The sequence below is a fragment of the Myxocyprinus asiaticus genome, chromosome 40 (genome assembly GCF_019703515.2).
Source record: "Myxocyprinus asiaticus isolate MX2 ecotype Aquarium Trade chromosome 40, UBuf_Myxa_2, whole genome shotgun sequence".
NCBI lineage: Eukaryota > Metazoa > Chordata > Actinopteri > Cypriniformes > Catostomidae > Myxocyprinus > Myxocyprinus asiaticus.
The window spans coordinates 38,387,571-38,409,123 of record NC_059383.1 but is presented as its reverse complement, the minus strand read 5'-3'; the positions used below and the strand labels follow the sequence as shown (position 1 = coordinate 38,409,123).

Genomic DNA, 21,553 nt, shown 5'->3' with positions numbered 1-21,553 from the left:
ACTTATTAAGAAGTGGAAAATTCATGGATCTCTTGATACCAAGCCAAGATCAGGTAGACCAAGAAAGATTTCAGCCACAACTGCCAGAAGAATTGTTCAGGATACAAAGAAAAACCCACAGGTAACCTCAGGAGAAATACAGACTGCTCTGGAAAAAGACGGTGTGGTTGTTTCAAGGAGCACAATACGACGATACTTGAACAAAAATGGGCTGCATGGTCAAGTTGCCAGAAAGAAGCATTTACTGCGCCAATGCCACAAAAAAGCCCGGTTACAATATGCCTGACAACACCTTGACACGACTCACAGCTTCTGGCACACTGTAATTTGGAGTGACAAGACCAAAATAGAGCTTTATGATCACAACCATAAGCGCTATGTTTGGAGAGGGGTCAACAAGGCCTATAGTGAAAAGAATATCATCCCCACTGTGAAGCATGATGAAGCTCACTGATGATTTGGGGGGGTGTGAGCTCTAAAGGCACGGGGAATCTTGTGAAAATTGATGGCAAGATGAATGCAGCATGTTATCAGAAAATACTGGCAGACAATTTGCATTCTTCTGCACGAAAGCTGCGCATGGGACGCTCTTGGACTTTCCAGCACGACAATGACCCTAAGCACAAGGCCAAGTTGACCCTCCAGTGGTTACAGCAGAAAAAGGTGAAGATTCTGGAGTGGCCATCACAGTCTTCTGACCTTAATATCATCGAGCCACTCTGGGGAGATCTCAAACGTGCGGTTCATGCAAGACGACCAAAGACTTTGCATGACCTGGAGGCATTTTGCCAAGATGAATGGGCAGCTATACCACCTGCAAGAATTTGGGGCCTCATAGACAACTATTACAAAAGACTGCACGCTGTCATTGGTGCTAAAGGGGGCAATACACAGTATTAAGAACTAAGGGTATGCAGACTTTTGAACAGGGGTAATTTCATTTTTTTCTTTGTTGCCATGTTTTGTTTTATGATTGTGCCATTCTGTTATAACCTACAGTTGAATATGAATCCCATAAGAAATAAAAGAAATGTGTTTTGCCTGCTCACTCATGTTTTCTTTAAAAATGGTTCATATATTACCAATTATCCAAGGGTATGCAAACTTTTGAGCACAACTGTATATATTTTAAATTTATTTATATATTTATTTATTTTACAAGAAAGACATTTATTCAGAAAGACTCAGTTTTCACTTATTGGGACCACCTACAGGTGAATAGGGTAAAAATAAAAATAAACATATTCCTTTGAAATTAGATTTCTGTTTAAAAGTGCTGACAAAAAAAACACTCATAATTGAAAGCTGATTAAATGCATGTACTGCTAATTTATATGTATAATAGTTTAGGGGTGTGTTCAAACTTTTTACTGCCAAGGACACCCAATTATTATGTTCTCCATGCGAGGTACCCCTTGTGTGAGAAAAATAGTAAACATAATTTTATAAAAACATGTTGTTTGCAAAATTGAAATAATTGGCTTTTATAGTACCATTTGTATTAAATTAAAATTAATTATTAAAATTTTATATGGAAAAGAATTTAAAAAAATCCTTTTCTTTTTAAAAAAAAATATTAAATCACATGCCGATTTGTTTTTTATGGTTTAAAACTATTTTAATAGAATAAAATAATCATGGTCATGGTTTCAGTAATTATAAATCGTGTTGGCATTTTTTTACTTTGTATTATTTTTTTTTCCCCCTCAAATTTTTTCACGAATCCCCTAGCACCCTCTTGTGGCCCGTTCTTTTTTTTTTTTTTTTTTCAATTTGAAATGCCCAATTCCCAATGCACTCTAGGTCCTCATGGTGGTGTAGTGACTTGCCTCAATCCGGGTGGCGGAGGACGAATCTCAGTTGCCTCCGCATCTGAGACCGTCAATCCGCGCATCTTATCACGTGGCTTATTGAGCGCGTTACCGTGGAGACATAGAGCGTATTCTCCGCGGAATCCACGCACAACTCACCACGCGCCCCACCGAGAGGGAGAACCACATTATAGTGACCAAGAGGAGGTTAACCCATGTGACTCTACCCTCCCTAGCAACCGGGCCAATTTGGTTGCTTAGGAGACCTGACTGGAGTCGCTCAGCACGCCCTGGATTGGAAGTTCTTTCAAAAATACAACATATAAATATATTTTATACACATATTTATTAACATTATAAATGCAGTGTTTCACCATGTTAAAATAGAAAATTAGCTCAAAACCTAAAACTGGATTATTAAATAGAAAAATATTCTTTCATTTTCATAGCAACAGGGTCCTGACCTCCTCTACATAAAATATGAATCTAAATTGTATTTATTTATTTAAAAAAAACAACAAAATTGTCATAGGTTTCTTGTGCCGATTACGGATTGATCAGCTGATAGTTTTTAAAATTGATTTATAAACTGTGAAAACAATTTCTACATTTTTCCTTACTATGACAGACACAGACACAGAGGCTACAAGAGTCCAACCAAAATCCCAATAATAACCAGAAAAATTGAAGTTTTGGTGCATAACATTTAACTATAAATAAGCCTGAAGCACACCAGGGACTCTTATTTTGAAATGACAGAGACCTGGCTCTGTCACAATGCTCTATATTTAAGTATTAACCAAATTAAGCTTTGTGTTTCTGTATACTCACATTTTTCGTTGCATGCACTTTTTTTATTTATAACACTTGATTATCTGATTATAATAACAAAATATGCATTGAAGTGAGGATAAAAATATGGGTGACTATTGTCAATGATGAAAGATTTTGATAACAGCAAATGTGTCTGTGATTGTTTTTATTTCACCTCTGCCGCTGTTGCAAGAACTGTAGAATCCTCCAGCGCAAAAAGCAAATCGGCACAGACTAATTAGTAAAACCGATATATTCGCCTACCTCTACACCAGACACTATGGGCTCTTTTTTAAGAGCGCTATGCGAAACGTCATATGCGCAAAGTCATTGGGCACAAGTGTTGATATTTTCGTGCAAGCATGCGCTAAATCGAGGCTCAAGTGGGTTGTCAAAATCACATGCACAAATCGCTAATGGGCTGGGTCGAATGCAATTTAATTCTGAGATTTTTCTCTGGTTAATGCACCATCTGCATCCTATTGTATATTCTATTTCCTGTCAAGCCACGTCGATATAAATGAAGACAGCCCATTCATAAGAAGTTGGTAGTGTAAATGGACTGTATGCAATGCATTAGAATAATTGAAATATGGACCATTTGTGTCTTAAGTTCTTTCGTGCAATAACAACGTCCTTGCTGTGAACTCTTTCCCATTTTGTCACACAAATCATAGCTAGAATTAAAAGTGATTTAAAGCTCTTTGATATCATCTGCTGGTAAAAGCCCTAAAATGCAAATGTAGGTACTGAGTTCAGACTTTGCGCCAAGAATAGAGGTGCTGGGGGCCTGGGTAGCTCAGTGGTAAAATACGCTGGCTACCACCCCTGGAGTTTGCTAGTTCGCTAGTTCGAATCCCAGGGCGTGCTGAGTGACTCCAGCCAGGCTTCCTAAGCAACCAAATTGGACCGGTTGCTAGGGAGGGTAGAGTCACATGGGGTAACCTCCTCGTGGTCGCTATAATGTGGTTCGTTCTCGGTGGGGTGCGTGGTGAGTTGAGCGTGGATGCTGCGGTGGATGACGTGAAGCCTCCACACACGCTATGTCTCCGTGGCAACGTGCTTAACAAGCCATGTGATAAGATGCGCAGGTTGGCAGTCTCAGACGTGGAGGCAACTGGGATTCGTCCTCCGCCACCCGGATTGAGGTGAATCACTATGCCACCACAAGGACTTAAAAGCACATTGGGAATTGGGCATTCCAAATTGGGGAGAAAAAGAATAGAGGTGCTTCTGAAACGTCTTCGTGCAATGACCTATTTCTCAGCAAAATAGCAAATTGCGCTTTGCACCACTTCATTATCCTACAATACACCCACAGTTTGCATGCATACACCCACAGATAGCGCAAACACTCCCATCCACGCCCACTTGCTCTGTGCGCTGGTACGAAAATTGTGCTTAGAATTAGCACTCTCACGAAAATTGGATAAGATGTAGTGCATGGTTGTTGTGCGTTGCACTGCACCTAGCGTGGTCACAAAAATAGAGCCCTATATTGAGGTTAAACAAAGTAAAACTGGTAATTTTGAAAACAGCTAAGGCATTGTCACACTACTGAGAAATATAGTTTAGTTAGTCGCATCACTACTTATAGTTAGTTACTCCACAACACTCTCTTATTCACTCTTTCCCGCCCCGTAGGGTTATGAGTACAGATGATCCGCCGTGGACAGAGGAAGGGGAGGAGTCCGCCGATCATCACTACTACAACAGCATTCCTGGCAAGATGCCGCCACCAGGGGGCTTCATTGATGCTAGACTAACCAATCAGATGCAAGATAGCAGCCAGGTCTACTAAAGCACTAATTACCCATCCAGACTATTTTTACCAGATGACTGATCAATTATCACTCAAGCACAGTTCTTACTGCAGCTGATGTCTCTTTAATAATTGTGTTATTGGTGTTGTTCTCCAAAAGTGTGGTTCTGTATGTTATTGTTGTAACCGCTGGTCACAGTGATGTGGAGGTGTTTCATTATCACGCCGTGTCCTGCTGTCTTCACAGGGTGCTGGAGTCGACCAGACGTACTACCAAGGCCGACCCATGTTCATACAACAAGGTAAAAGGACCTCTTCCGTTAGACTAACACAATTTATCTCACATCTTTACATTTAATATAAACACAACCAGCTTATTCTTTGTCTCTGTGTTTCCTTTAGGGTCCTGTGATATATACAGTCTGCCTGAGGTCAAAGGTCAGGCCCCTAAGCCTGGAGAAGTCCCCACGTATGTGAACACGCAGCACATTGACACGCAGGTGTTGGCGGCACTGCAGGGGGAGGCAGAGACGGCGTCCGATATGTGCACAAGCGAGGAAGCTAAAGACAGCCCGAGGACGGACCTCTTTGACATGAGTAAGATAATTCTGAATGGGTCTATAAGACTTTATAATGTAGATGTTTTGCAAAAGTCTCCATTTGATCTCAATGCCATCTATTGCAAAGATCTCCTCTGTGAAAACGTTTTTCATGTGACCTTTTGCCTCCAGAGCCGTTTGAGGATGCGATCATGACCCAGACTCCAGCTCCAGCCCATCCGCCATCAGAACTCCATAAAGCTGCGTCTGTGGATAACTCCAGTCCACTGCTGGTGCGAGCGGCGGCCCTCAGAGCTCAGGAGGAGCTAGAAGACCAGAGCTGGTATCACGGAGAGATGAGCCGGCGCCAGGCAGAGAAACTGCTGCTCCGCGACGGAGACTTCCTGGTGCGGAAAAGCACCACTAACCCGGGCTCGTACGTCCTGACGGGGATGAACAACGGACTCGCCAAGCATCTTCTTCTGGTCGACCCAGAGGGCACGGTGAGTGAGAGAGCTACACCAAAACGTGTCTTTGTAGCCTCTTTAAGAATACATTTAAAAGTAAAGTTTACAAGGTCCACATTGCAGATTAAGAACTTTACCTAGACTTAGAGTTGACGACTTAGTCAAGAAAAAAACATCTGACCGACATTTTATTATTATTATTTGTTATTTATACAGTATTATTGTCATAGTTTCTGTAGTTATGCTGTAACTATTTACTCACCTTCATGTTGTTCCAAACCCGTATGACCTTTTTGTTTTTTCAGGGGTTTCTTATAAACAGCCTCAGGGGGCCACAAGGGGGTGCTGGGGGGTCCATGGAAAATTTTAGGGAAAATGGGTGAAAAAAACATTTAAAAAATGTGACATTATTACTGTTCATTTTGCTGAAAGATGTATTTAAATTAATAGTTTTCCCTTTGAAAAAAGTTTTTTCTACCCCATTGACAAATAGTTTTTTTTCTTCTTGTTATAAGCATAAACATGAGTACATTTTGTTAGATTTCACTGCAGACAAAATGAAGTATCTTATATAATTTTGCTTCTCAAGTAAATTTCGATATTTTTACTGGAAAACAAGACAAAAATACTCAGTAAGAAAATAATCATTTGCACTATATTTGCACTTCTGAAGCAACAAGACCACTTTGTGCGATGAACAGAACAAATTTAAAGGAATATTCCGGGTTCAATACAAGTTAAGCTCAATCGACAGCATTTGTGGCATAATGTTGATTAAAACAAAAATGTATAAAAAAAATAAATTAAAAAAAATCTGTGTTGCAATAAGACACTTACAATGGAAGTCAATGGGGCCAATTTTTGGAGGGTTTAGAAACAGAAATGTGAAGCGTATAATTTGATAAAAGTGCTTACATTAATTCTTCTGTTCAAACTCGTGTATTATTTGAGCTGTAACGTTGTTTAAATGGTCATTTTTACAGTCATTTTAGGGTTTTAGGGCTTGTTGACATTACATTGTCATGGCAACGAAGTTGGAAAATTAGCTATAAGTTTACACAAATTTTATCTCACTAAAATCATATTTACATGCATATTGTTTATGTCTTATGGCTATACTTGTGAAGCAGTGAGTTTTTTAACGTTCAAAAATTGGCCCCATTGACTTCCATTGTAAGTGCCTCACTGTAACCTCGATTTTTGCTTTTTTTTAAAGGAAAGGTGGAACGAGTCGAAATTAATTTTTGTGGTACTCAATATTAAGCCACAAACGCTGTCGATTGAGCTTAAATTGTAACTGAACCCGGAATATTCCTATAAGATGTTATTCACTCAAATGTTTTGACTTTAATACAATGAAAAATAAAAGCCAATTCTTTCATTTTCCAAACACTCTGTTATGCAGAATGTTAGCCTTAGTCACTGTTCATTTTCACTGTATGGAATAAAAGATACAGTGAAAGTAAATTGTAGAGTCATTCTGCCCAACATCTCCTTTATTGTTCCACAGAAGAGAGAAAGTCATATGGGTTTGGAACAACATGAGGGTGAGTAAATGACAGAATTTAGATTTTTGGGTGAACTGTCCCTCTTAATATACTATATGTGAGCATATTGTTGTGGCTACATCTGCATTCTACCTCCTTCAAAGATGTGATAATGTCCAAAGATAACCAAAGCGATACAGACGTTGAGAGACATTGGAAAGTTTCGCTAAAGCCTTGTTTTTACACGTAGTATTTCTCTAAAACAAAAACATTACACTCAGTAATGAGCATTGATGAAAGTATTCAAATGACTAATTTAAGGGATTAACTAATCTGATGATGAATAGAAATAATTACATTTCTGGATTGATGTATCTTTTCAAAAATGCCATAATGTCAGTGTAATGATTCATGAAATAATATGTACAAACTTAAATCCTGTCATAGTGTATATGCACTAAAACTTTGCAATCAAATTTATGTTTCTTCAAGGTTCGGACGAAAGATCACATATTCGAGAGCATAAGCCACCTGATTGGCCATCATCGTGACAACAACCTGCCAATTGTCTCTGCAGGAAGTGAACTGTGCTTGAAGCAGCCGGTCGAAAGAAAACAGTGACGACACCTCAAAAAACATCGGATGGGTCACCGCGACATGCTTTTATGAAAGCAAACATGCCCAGATGACTTTCCGATGCATTACGTTCTCTTCGCCGGAGAACACTTGATGATTGTCAAACGTTTGGACAAGGTGGCAGTGGACGACAGCAAAATCGTTTTTAGATAACGATAGACGATTTTAGTTTACTGAAAGTGGAGCGAAACCTCATTTATAGAGCTGTTATATTATTTTATTGCGCTGGAGGAGAATCTATATTTTTGAAGAAGACTTAAGTGGATTTTGGACAGTTGTTCGACGCTGAAATCGCAGATATAGTTTGGAAGAAACGCAACTTGATCTCCAAGAGGGATGAGGAGAAAACCAGATAAAGAAGAAGTATTTTAGAATAAAAAAGTTTTCGTTTTGTCTATCAAGCACAACTGGATTTTCATGTTCGAAGATAGAAGAGATAGAAGAAATATTTGAGAAAACAAAAAAATTTAAAAAAGCTGTTTATAGCCACTTATTTTAGGAAGCTAGTGTGCGAGATCATTTGGTAGCTTCTATCAAATCCCTGTTGATGAAGCTTTCCGGAGGAAAGATTTGAATCTGTTTGCTTGAACAGAAATCACACTCAAACACACGCGCACAAAACACCGAAACAAAAACGCACTGCGAAAAATCTTTTTCTTAATCAGCGTTTTTGCCTTGTTTTCCAGTAAAAACGAAATAAAGTTACTTGTGGAGCAAAACTTAAGAAAGTCAGACTTGTGGGGGTCTGGGTAGCTCAGCGAGTATTGACGCTGACTACCGCCCCAAGAGTCGCGAATTCGAATCCAGGGTGTGCTGAGTGACTCCAGCCAGGTCTCCTAAGCAACCAAATTGACCCGGTTGCAAGGGAGGGTAGAGTCACATGGGGTAACCTCCTCGTGGTCGCTATAATGTGGTTCGCTCTCGGTGGGACGCGTGGCGAGTTGTGCGTTGATGTCGCGGAGAATAGCATGAAGCCTCCGCACGCACTATATCTCCACGGTAATGCGCTCAACAAGCCACGTGATAAGATGCATGGACTGACGGTCTCAGACGCGGAGGCAACTGAGATTCGTCCTCCGCCACCCGGCGAGGCGAGTCGCTACGCCACCACGAGGACTTAGAGCGCATTGGGAATTGGGCATTCCAAACTGGGGAGAAAATGCCTTGTTTTAGCAGAATATGTCTTGAATTAAGTTTATTTTTTTCCCTCACTGGCATTTTATTTTTTACGTTTAATCTGAGTAAGGCTTAATCTTAAAATAAAAAAAGCAATTTGCCAACGGGGAAAGAAAAATAAACCTAATTCAAGAAGTGTTCTGTGTAAACAAGTCTTACCATTTCGCTTTCTAAGTTTTAAATGTGAGGTTTGTCATTTCTGCACCACTATAAAGTCACCAAACGGAAATGCAAAAATAAGCAGAACTTTTTTTGTAGCAGATTTCCCAAACAGTTTACACTTTACACTTTTTGAGGGAAACAACTTACAAATGTCTTACTCATAGTTGTCTTTGTACTGTATATTAAGCTGCGATAGGATAAAGTATTTTACCATCACCCTGAAGGATGTCTTTTAGATATTTTCACTGGAAAACAAAACAAAAGATTTAAGAAAATGTGTTTTACAGTGCAGTCACACACCGGCATACACGCACAGTCACGGCTTTGAAGTACCTACATTTTTCTATGATGTTGAAACCTGTGGCACTCGCATGACTTAAACTTAATTGTATTGTGGTCATTGTTGGTAGCATCCATGGCCCAGCAGAGGTGCTTTTGTGTTGCTCACGATGTAAAATATTTATGCTTTACCCAGTATTCATTGACTTCAGTTCAGAGCTGTGTAGTTGCTCGGTTCGGGGCTTTACTTTATAACTTGGATGTTTCTATCAGTTTTCATGGTTTGACTATGGGCTTCACAAACAGACAACTTGATATCATAATTATTCTTCTGGCTTTATTTTAAATTAAAGGATTATAAATGAATAGCACAATCAATGCTTTCCTGTGTGAGAGATGAGTCTGGTGTGTTTGCACAGTGCCATTACTGGATAAACTGGAATATTACTGGATTATTCATTTATTTATATATTCTGTTTATTGCTTCACACTTTAAAAAACTAGCCACATTTAGAGAATTATTGGTGGTGTTTTGTGGCAATCACCTGAGAAATCCACATGTTTCTTATATATATTAAATTAAATTAGCATCAGATAAAAATACCATTAGAAAATTAGTGGCTAGATAATGATTTACAAACTTAACATACAAATAATGTAATGTTTTGATTTACAAATAATGTCAAACATGAAGGTGAATCTCATAAAAACGTTCCAAGAAATATCTACATATACAAAATGAAGCCTATTTTCAGAACAATTAAGATTTTTTTTGCCTTGTTACATTATTTTCATGAGATTTTTGAACCAAATTTTAATTATCGTAATGAATAATACTCGTACTCTCATTACAGTATTGTAAAAAAAATAATGAAAAAAAAAAAAAAATATATATATATATATATATATATATATATATATATATATATATATATAACAATTTAATTAGATATTATTTAAACTGAAAAAATACGTTTGTTAAAAGTACAGTTAAAAGTACATTTTTACAATTTAAATTTTACATTTTAACAATTACACAATTTCAAGTATAATTCATGGTAGTATTTGTTGTACTGAATTTAATTTTACCGACTTTACAAATAAAAATCATTGTGTCTGGACTGGATGTTTTTCATTTCTAGATTGATGAAAATGTGTTTAATTATCATTATAATATTGCAATGCAAAAACTCTTAATGGGGTCCCAAAATAAGCTTCATTGTCTTTATGTGAAATATAACTTCTTTTTAAATTATGTTTTTCATTTTATTTTGGGGTTAAACGCAAATATTAGCCAGATATTTCTTGTTGAGATTCACGGATACATTGGGGGGGGGGGGGGGGTCCATTTAAACTCTGGTATCTTCATTGCAAACTAACACTCCGAGAAAAAATGTAATAATTTTAGTGTAAATACATCCATTTTTTTTCATCACCTTCAATTTCGAATGTCTGACATGAATGAGTATGATCAGCATGTGACACTCGTTTTATGCTGCATATGATTCATTTTCAAACACATATTCAGTGCACTTTATTTATATAAATTTCAAGTCCTGTTTTAGCCCAAGTGATGACACTTCAATGCTGTAATAATCTCTTTTGTGCATTCATGTAAGTGAGACATTGTCAACCCTGTTTCTAAATTCAGCACATGATGAAACGCAAACTACAACTTACTACAACTCTGTAACATGAATTTATACCCCAGCTGTGATTTTCCCAATTCCAAGTCTGCCAAATTACTGCAGATTTTTACCAAACTTTGCACAGTCTGCTTCATTTGTTTATCTAAATAGCTTAAGAGAGATGTTCTATAATTGCACAATGCATATTAAACCGACTCTAAATAATTACAGTGGTGATTTTACTGTTTTTGTAATGACATAAAACACTTGTTTACTCTCAACTAGACTGCCCTGAATTATTCATTACAAAAGGGAAATTTTAAACTGATTCACACTTATGTTTAGGAAAATGTTTTTATTATTATTATTTATCCTAGCATGCTGTTCTCTTCAAAGCTCAATAGTCAAAGGTCATCTCTGGTCCACTGAGCGTTTGATCATGTGACCCTTTAGCTTTAAGTCGCTCTGCTGTGTCTATGAAGTTTAAAAGGTCACAGGACATAAAACAGGTGACAGAGTTTAACATCAGACAGTCCAAAATGTGTCTACAGAATGAATCTTTACTTTGTATTAATTATACTTGCTTTATCCTGGTGAATCTCAGAGGACCTGTCAAGAAGACTACGTCTAGGTCATTTTTCACCACAAAATCCCCCGGTGTAAATAGCATCTGCCACACAGTGCAGCTATTTGATAAAAGCACCGGAATATACGACAGACCAGACAATAGATGTTGCTTCAGTGGCGCGGGGTGTAAAGACGGTTAGTTTGTGTAGTGTTGTCCTGGAGACCGTGGATTGATTCTGCCTTTTGTCCCACTCTTTTTCCCAGACGATTTCCTGTTTCCTACTCTTTAATACTAATTAAAATAATAGATATAAATTAATATAAATGTTGATGTCATCACAGTGAATTGGTCACGGTGAACGTCGGGTAGTGCAGAGAAGGGTTTGATCCGGAGTCGGGGTCTGTCGACCGCACTCGTTCCCGTGGCTCGGCATTGCTCGTGTGTATATTGCATCACTGTATTACTAATATTGTAATAACCATGTGTTTTTTTTCCTTTGGCAGAAACAATAGTTTTAATGCAATTAAACATGGTGTTACAGTACTATAGTAATATCTTATTAATATAGTAACCATGGTTAATTTTGGGGTTACTGTAAATTTGCAACAAATACCATGGTGAAACTGGTTACTGTAGTAAAACCAGGGTAATTGTTTCTTAGATGAAGTTACGGTTAGTTTTAGGGGTGGGGTTAAAGGAATGTTCAGGGTTCAATACAAGTTAAGCTCAATTGACAACATTTGTGGCATAATGTTGATTAGCACAAAAATTTATTTAGACTTGTCCCTCCTTTTCTTTAAAAAAAAAAAAAAAAAAAGAGCAGACGTTGAAGTTACAGTGAGACACTTATAATGGAAGTCAATGGGGCCAATTTTTGGAGGGTTTAAATGCCGAAATGTGAAGCTTATAATTTTATAAAAGCACTTACATTAATTATTCTGCTAAAACTCATGGATTATTTGAACTGTAAAATTGTTTAAATGGTCATTTTTACTGTCATATAAGGTTTTGTTGACATTACATCGTCATGGTTGGCTATAACTTAACAAAGATGCGGTTAGTAAGTGATTTTATGACACTAAAATCATGTTTACACACATATCCTTAATGTCTTGTGGCTGTACTTTTGAAACAGTGAGTATTTTAACATTAAAAAATTGGCCCCCATTGACTTCCATTGTAAGTGTCTCATTGTAACATTGATTTTTCTATATATATATATATATATAAATTCAAAATAAGTATTGAAAAAAATAAAAACGTCAAAATAAATTTTTGTGGTAATCAATATTATGCCACAAATGCTGTCGATTGAGTTTAAGTTGTATTGAACCCGGAATATTCCTTTAATGTAGTGTGTCTGTGGGAAACACAATAAACACACACTGCAGTGATGCCCATATACTGTATGTTAGTACAGCAATATAGGTGCAAATATTTGCACTGGGTTGTAAATAGCATCTCCCAAAAATAAATGGTATTTTGCATAAAGAAGATTAAGCCTGTCGCAGGACAATGATGATTTTTGGACACTATTTTTAAGACAGTTTAGCATATTTTGCCTGCAAGTTCTCATTCCTGCACAAAACATTATTTTAAGATTTACGCATTTCAGTTTCATAACCAAATTTCGTCAAATTGAATTGAGTAGTCTTTAATCAAATCAAATAACAAAAAATGCATATTTTAAGTTTTATTCATTTAATTTTGATAATCATTACACAGTTCAATTTAATGGAATTTAGTTTGAAATGTATACGCATAAATCTTAAAAACAGGCTAAAATATGGTTAGGGTTAGGTGTGTAATGCGAAGAAAAAAAAATTATTTAAATTCTGTAAAATTAATTTTACTTCCTTTGATTCATGCTGACTTGTATAAAAAAAAATATATATATTTTTTTTACTGTTAAATAGTAAATATTACTATATCACAATAATAAGAATTACCACTGAAAATAAAAGGAGTTTCAAAGACGTAAAAGTGAAACATTTGGATGCATTACAGTAATGAGAATTTGGTGGGAAATGTGCTTAATGCATCAGACATTACAGATTTGCAATGTATTAACTGCCAATGCAGATCCACTGCAAAAGTCTTTCCTCAAAATTGAATTGGAAATATAAATAATCATCCAATTCACCAATGGCCCCTGTACCTCGGATCAAACCTGGAATCTTTTGTTTTCCCTGTATAAATGTGTAAGCACTGACTTTAAAGCTTTTTAACACATCACTTTGCATTCAACAAAAATCTGCGAAATGGAAGGATATCTTATGTCAGAAAATATAAATGATCTAAATTACAGTTTGCCATTTAATCCAGCAGGTGGCTCCAGTGCATTATTACTTAATGGTGCAACATTAGACAGATGCACACACTTGGAACCACTGATCAAAATGTGAACAATATTGGTTTAAGGCATAGCGCCTTTAATCTTAAAATACATGCATTTAAAACACATTACACCATACATACACATGCCATATGAATACAGAAGTTCTTTTCAGTCATTTAAGTTTTGGTATGTTACAATTAAGTTATTATTTAACGAACATCAGCAATCTATATACAACGTGTCATCCAGACTAAAGTGTAGAACATGCTTGCATACTATATCCACACCTGGCAATAAAGATTTGGGGATGCAATATACAGTACATACAGTATGCTTGATGCTTCTGATTGTGCTATTGGCCTAACAGAAGAGAAGAAAATCTGATCAAGTCAAACAAAGTCTCTTTCTTTAATGCTGAATGTGTTTGAAAAGCATCTGCTTTGTAAAACGCACTTGAAGACTCTTCTCATTAGAACTGCTCTTTGCTAGCGCTGTTCACTTTAGCATGTGCTAGCAATATAATATGCACATTAGTATGTACTGATGGTTTGATATCCATTTTAGTATGTGCTAATGCTTTAATGTGCACTTTAGTATGCACTTATGCTTTAACGAGGACTCAAAGTGCATACTATAGTTCTAAAGTGCTTTCTATATCATACACTTATGCTGTAGTGTGCAATTTCAAGTTCAAGTGTTTGACACTTAAGACTAGGGTATACTTTGTTTTTCCGCGAGACGGTCGAGTAGTTAGGCTTTTTTTGAAGTATAAAAGCTGCATTCGCCACATTCGCCGCATAGGCACTATGAGTGCTTTGTGGTACTCTTTAGTACAGACTTTTCACAGGTGTTTTGTGTGTGTCATTTTCAGTCTTTTTTTTATTTAGGTGCAAGTGTTACATCGTCCGACCAGGGGTGGGGGGGGGGGGGCCAGGCTTCTGTCAGAAAGTTCGGGCCCCCCTTCTAGAACAGCCACTGCTACTCATCCCTCCTTTTCTTTAAAAAAAGCAAAAATGGAGGTACCAGTGAGGCACTTACAATGGAAGTGCATGTGGCCAATGTTTGGAAGGTTTAAAGCAGAAACGTGAAGCTTAAAATTTCATAAAAGCACTTACATTCATTCTTCTGTTAAAACTACAAATTTGTTTTAATTGTCATTTTTACGGTCTTAATAGGGTTTACAGTTGGGCTGTTACAGTAGGACGAAAAACATAATTGCTGATTATTTCCTTTGCTAGTGTAATTGAGATTGTTCATTCTGAATATTAGAATTTACATTAAAATACTTATTTTGTTTGGTGCAGCTGCATGCCATATTCTTTATGTGGACTATGCATAAAAAGAATCTGAGAACAGTGTTCCTGAATTGCATTATTATTTTAATTGCATGAAAAACATTGTGTTATTCACATTTTGAATAGATTATACACCATATAATTTAGTGCGCATTGCTGATATGTCTTTAGACTAATTTAAACACATCATATTTGCCTCTGCATTCATGCACACGATGGACCAAAAAATATTTTGCCGCAGTGGGTGTACACGTAATTGACACTTTTCGTGATTATATAATTGCGACAGCTGTAATTGTAATGTCGATTATTTTTTTCAATTAATTGTGCAGCCCTAGTTTACAGCATAATATCGTCAAGTTTATTTGTTAAATATAACTTTACACAGAAAAGGTTTGTAAGCGATTTTATCACACTAAAATCATGTTAACACGCATATTGTTTACGCAGTACCGCCGCTCCATATACGCATATTACGCAGTCTGCTTAGGGCACCAACTCCCTAGGGAGGAACCAGAAACTCAACCGGCTCTTTCTCAACGTGCCTTCCCAGTGTGCACACTCTGAAGTGTACTTTGATCTTGAGACCTAAAACATACTGTACTTTATGCTCTTGCATTCACTCTTGTTATCATTAGCAGGTTGATTTTTTGCATTGTGTATTGTCGATTTCTTGTTCAGCCGCTCGCTGGCAATTCGAGCTAGACTTGCTTCTACTAGGCTCTGTGTTATGTTTACACCACACCCCACCTTCGGCCACCAAACACCCACAAACTAGCTTATAAAACGCTCGCCGCATTTCCCTACTAGCTAGCGTGTAGATCACCGGATTCATGGCGGAATTCAGAACCGCCAGGGCTATGAACCAATCAGCTTTGAGCAGAATCGGGCACCTCCTGGGTCCACAGGCCACATCGACAAGCAGGATGACGAAGATGGGCGTCCAGCAGGCGATGAAGATGCCCACCACGATGCTAACGGTTCGCAGGAGAGCCATGGAGCGCTCAGAGTTGCTGTGCTTGGTCACTTTGCGACTGCTGGACTTGACGAGGATGTAAATTCGGGCGTAGAGCACGGAAATCGCCAGCAGCAGCGATATGAAGATGGTGATACAGAACGCTACGTAGTACTTGCTGTAGAGAGGTAAGATGGTCGAACATTGTAGAAGGTTTCCAAGACAATTCCAGCCCAAGATGGGCAGCGCTCCCAGGGTGATTGCGATCAACCAACATATCCCTATTAGCAAAAACACCCTGTAGTTTTTGTTCGCATCGTACGGCCTCATTTTAATCATAGTGAGGTGGCGCTCAATAGCGATCGCCAAAAGGCTGAAGATGGAAGCGCCCAGGGCAACAAACATACTTCCTTCACGCATAAACCACTCGGCAGGGGACAGGTGCAGCGTCCATTGCCCTGACATCAACAGGTTGACTATGTAGGCGATACCGGTGAGTAAGTCACATAAAGCCAGGTTAGCAATGAAAAAGTACATCCTGTTATGGAATTTGTGGTTTTTCCATATCACCACCAGTACTATCAAGTTCTCCAAGACGATGAGACTGCAAATGACCAAAAACACCACTGTTTTAGGGTCCAACGGTGCCACCTCTGTGTCGTTACGATTGCCTAGTTTCCCTGTGTAATTGTAATGTGCGAAAATATGCTGATTGACCATTGCAGCGCCTTCTGCAGGTGGGAACGAGATGACAAATCAAATGATGAGCAGATCGTGCAGGAAAGACCGTTGTTTGCGGGTTATTAATTTCTTCAGGGTCACCGGTCACCCTGCATGGTCAATAAGGTGGCACACATCTCCCTGTGGAGTGAAACAAAATGTTCTTTAAAGTCAACATGAAATCAACATCGAGCCTATTTACTTTGTTAATCCATGTTTCTGGTCTTATTGTAAATGATTCATGCACTTTATTCAAAAGACAAAAATGTTGAAACAACTTTCCTTTTTAGCTGATATAAAAAGTCCTTTTATTTTTCAAACCCTCCCCTCACTCAAAAAAAAAAAAAAAGCTTCAGGATTTATGCATTTCAATTTCATGATGGAAATTCGATCAAATTGAATTGAGTAATCTTGAATCAAATAAAATGTAAAATAAATATTTAATTTAATTTTGTTAAACATTACACAATAAAATTTGATGGAATTTTGTTATGAAATTGAAATCATACATTTTAAATATAGGCTAAAATATTTTTTGAGTGCTCCAACCACCAGCCCTCATCCATTCTGATATTTAACACCCACTTTTAACAATACAGTCAGTTCTTAATGGAAAAAATCAGGCCTGTCTAGGTCTGGGAACATGGTTTCATATTTACTTCAACACAGTTTGCAACCTCTAGAATACAGCATTTTTATGACACTAACAAAGAAATTGACGACACTTAAGAGTTAAGATGTCAATCAAGTATTGATCATCTCTGTACCCTTTAAAAGTACTGTGGTTGTATGATGGTACAGTGATGGTATCAGATAGCAATACAATGGTGCTTTGATATATAGCAGGGTACTGAATTATTACCATGTTACTGCCATGGTACATATACTGTATGTACCATGTTTTACTATATTATTATATAATAAATGTATCAGGTTATTATACAACCTCAATTCCGAAAAAGTGGAACCAGTAAGGAAAAAGCTAAACAACAAAAGGAATGATTTGTAAATACTATTCACACTGTGCTATATTGTAACAACACATTATTTGATGTTTTACCTTGTGAATGTATTTTAATTCACTTGTTTCAAATCAGATGCAAAAATGTTGGAACAGTCGAGTGTTTACCGGTGTGTAACATCACCATTTCTTCTTATAACAATTATTAAATGTTTGGGCACTTAAGACACAAGTTTATTAAGTTTAGCAAGCAGATTTTTCCTCCTTTCATCCATTATCCAGGTCTTCAGATGCACAAGTGTACGGGGCTTTCATTGTCTTATTTTGCGCTTCATAATTCGCCACACATTCTCAATTGGAGACAGGTCAGGACTGCAGGCAGGCCAATCTATCACCTGCTCTCTCTGCTTACACAGACATGCATTTGTAATCTGGGCATGAATGTGGTTTGGCGTTGTCCTGATAGAAAATGCAGGGATGTCCCTGGAAAAGACGGTGCTGGATGGCAGTATATGTTGCTCCAAAATTTGTACTTATCTGTCTTCATTCATGGTGCCCTCACAGATGTGCGAGTTACCCATGCCATGGGCACTGACACACCCCTGGCCCATACAGATACTGGCTTTTGGACCTGACGCTGATAACAGCTTGGATGGTCCTTTTCCTCTTTGGCCCAGAGAACACGACCGCTGTGTTTTCCAAAAACTATCTGAAATGTGGACTCGTCAAACCACAAAGCACGATTCCACTGTTCTGCTTTCCATCTCAGATGAGACAGAGCCCAGAGAAGTCAGTGGCGCTTCTGGACAGTGTTGATGTATGGCTTCTCCTTTGCATAGTAAAGCCTTAACTTGCATCTGTGGATGCAGCGGCGAATGGTGTTGACTGACAAAGGTTTACCGAAGTATTCCCGATTCCATGTGACATGTCATAAGACCCATTACAGACGAATGACGGTTTTTAGACAGTGACGTCTGAGGGATCGGAGATCACGCGCATTCAGAAGTGGTTTTCCAGCAGCACAATGCCAAACCACATACTGCCTGGATTACAAGTGCATTGTCCTGCTTGCAGTCCTGACCTGTCTCTAACTGAGAATGTGTGGCACATTATGAAGTGCAAAATACAGCAACAAAGGCCCGTACAAGACCTACATAATGGATGAATGGGGTAAAATTCTGCTTGCTAAACTTAATAAACTTGTGTCTTCAGTGCCCAAACACTTAATAAGTGTTTGTGACGAGGAGGAGGGCGTGGTCGGGCCGTGACAACGCACGCCTGGCGCTGAATTGTCATAATCAGCTGGGAGGGGGATAAAGACAAGCCGGGAGCACCAGTTCGAGAGAGAGAGAAACACACGCGGCCACTGTGTGTGTGTGTGTGTATGTGTCCATGTGTTTTATGTTGTTTTAAGTTGATTTATGTCATTAAAGTTACGTTGACTGCTCTGCCGGTTCCCGCCTCCTCCTTGCTCATCCCGAACCCATTACACTGGTGCAGAAACCTGGCTAGGAGGAGGGGTGTGCTGTCGGAGAGCCCTCACCACTGTTGGAGGGTTGCGACGCCAAGGAGGTATGGTACGGTGGTACTGGAGCGGTTCGCCAGGAGGCGGAGGAGCCTGCTGCCATTCACCAGGAGACAGAGAAGCCGCTGCCATCTGCCAGGGAGCGGAGGAGCTCGCTGCCGGCCGCCAAGAGCGGGGGAGCCATTGCCAGGGGCGGAGGAGCTCGCTGCTGGCTGCCAGGAGGCGGAGGAGCTCGCTGCCGGCTGCCAAGAGCGGGGGAGCCATTGCCAGGGACGGAGGAGCTTGCTGCTGGCTGCCAGGAGGCGGAGGAGCCGCTGACGTCTGCCGGGAGGTGGAGGAGCCAGCTGCCATCAGCCAGGAGACGATGTCCAGTGCCATCGCCCGGCGTCACGGAGGACCGCTGCCGAGCTGGCCGAAGACCAGGCTACAGTGTTTCCGGGGTCCGGCGAGCCACTTTTTCTCACTCTCTCTCTCTCTGTCTCTCCCCCTCGCTCTTTCCCTCTCCCCTCTCCCTCCCCACATCTCTCCCAGGGCTCCAGAGAGGCGGGGAAGGGCAACACTTCCCCTCCAGGAAGGGAGGGGAGTACGTCATGCCGGAGGTTTCCCCGGCCTGAATCGGGTGGCGGAGGAGTGTGATGACACACGCCCGGCGCTGAATTGTCATAATCAGTTGGGAGGGGGATAAAGACGAGCTGGGAGCACCAGTTCAAGAGAGAGAGAGAGACACATGTGGCCGCTGTGTGTGTGTGTGTGTGTGCGCGCGCGTCTGTTTTATGTTGTTTTAAGTTGATTTATGTCATTAAAGTTACGTTGACTGTTCTGCCGGTTCCCGCCTCCTATTTGCCCATCCTGAACCCGTTACAGTGTTATTAGAGGAAATGAATGAGGTTATTAGAGGTGATGTTACACAGTGGTAAACACTCGACTGTCCCAATTTGTTTGAAGCATGTTGCAATCATCTGATTAGACATGAGTGTATACCGTATATACAGTATATCCTGGTTCAATACAAGTTAAGCTCAATTAAAAGCATTTGTGTCATAATGTTGATTACCAAAAAATGTATACATTTCGACTCGTCCCTTCATTTGGTTAAAAAAAGGCAAAAACTGAGGTTACAGTGAGGCACTCACTGTTTAAAGGGCAGAAATGTGAAGCTTAAAATGTTATAAAAGCACTTACATTAATTCTTCTGATAAAAAGTTTGTATTATTTGAGCTGTAGTTGTTGTTTTTACGGTCGTTTTGGGGTTTTAGTGTTTATGGTTATGTTGTAATGGCAATGAAGTTGTAAAATTAGATATAACTTTACACAGATGTGGTTAGTAAGTGATTTTATCACACTAAACACACATATTGTTTATATCTTGTGTCTATACTTTTGAAAAAGTGAGTATTTTAACGTTTACAGATTGACCCCATTGACTTCCATTATAAGTGCCTCACTGTAACCCAGATTATTGTTCTTTTTTTCCCCTTCTTTTTTTTAAAGAAAAGAGGGACTAGTCAAAATGTATTTTTGTGGTATCAACTTTATTCCACAAATGCTGTCGACTGAGCTTAACTTGTGTTGAACCCGAATATCCCTTTAAATTCACAAGGTAAAACATCAAATTATGTGTTGTAGTGCTTTCAGTATAGCACAGGGTGAATCGAATTTACAGATAACATCATTTAGTCTGACTTTCTTTGAATTCATTCAATTCACAAAAGCGATAATACAATAATCAACGAATTAAAACAACGTCAAGTTTTTAAATCAACTCATCATTCCCAAAAGTCCGCTGTTACTCACCATCAGATATCCCGAACCTCAGAGTTTCTTCACAGCGACACATTCGTGTCTGCACTTCTTAAAGAGGAAATTGTATATTTCCATTTTGAATCATCATGACCTGATGTGCAGAAATGTGCGCTGTTCAGTAAAGCCGAAATAGTAAGTGCGCTGGTGCTGCTCTATTAAACCCGCATCTGTTGTGCGCTCTTTTCCTGCAGTGTGTCTGTGACAAACAGACTGTCTTATTCGAGTCCAGCCCCCCTACACACCCTTCATCCTCCTGAATCATACAAAAACTCAATTTAAACATATTCATAGAGAGAAAAGCATTAGGCTGCTGGTCATTATTACTATGCAAAAGGGTACAACGGGGCTAAAGGCACACCCCAAAATAAATAAATAAAAAAAAAAAAAATAATAATAATAATATATATATTATTATTATTATTATTATTATTATTATTATTTGTATTTTGTTAATGGATCAAAATCTAAAAAATGTATTTGTTTTTACTGAATATTGATGGAGAAACATAATCTATGTGAAAAGAAATAATAACAGAAGTTTTGATTAAAAATATATTTTTTTAAAGGGATAGCTCACCCAAGAATGTAAACTCTCTCATCATTTACTCACCTTCATGCCATCCCAGAT

The 21,553-nt window shown here is 38.6% G+C and overlaps 2 protein-coding genes across 2 annotated transcripts in view; one reads left to right on the top strand and one right to left on the bottom strand.

Moving 5' to 3' along the window:
• LOC127430834 (SHC-transforming protein 3-like) overlaps nt 1-9,847 on the top strand; it is a 29,718-nt gene extending 19,871 nt beyond the window's left edge. Inside the window, exons 8-12 of the mRNA XM_051680946.1 lie at nt 4,269-4,416; nt 4,634-4,688; nt 4,789-4,983; nt 5,118-5,428; nt 7,372-9,847. Of these exons, the coding sequence (XP_051536906.1) occupies nt 4,269-4,416; nt 4,634-4,688; nt 4,789-4,983; nt 5,118-5,428; nt 7,372-7,500 (838 nt within the window). The 3' untranslated portion in view covers nt 7,501-9,847. The remainder of the gene's footprint in view (nt 1-4,268; nt 4,417-4,633; nt 4,689-4,788; nt 4,984-5,117; nt 5,429-7,371) is intronic.
• A 3,263-nt stretch (nt 9,848-13,110) lies between these two features.
• LOC127430864 (sphingosine 1-phosphate receptor 3-like) lies at nt 13,111-21,100 on the bottom strand. Its single transcript, XM_051680992.1, has 2 exons — nt 20,917-21,100; nt 13,111-16,777 (listed from the first exon to the last, which is right to left on the bottom strand). Exon 2 carries the CDS (start codon nt 16,634-16,636, stop codon nt 15,596-15,598), a length of 1,041 nt encoding a protein of 346 aa, XP_051536952.1. The 5' UTR covers nt 16,637-16,777; nt 20,917-21,100; the 3' UTR covers nt 13,111-15,595.
• Between the last annotated feature and the right edge of the window lie 453 nt (nt 21,101-21,553).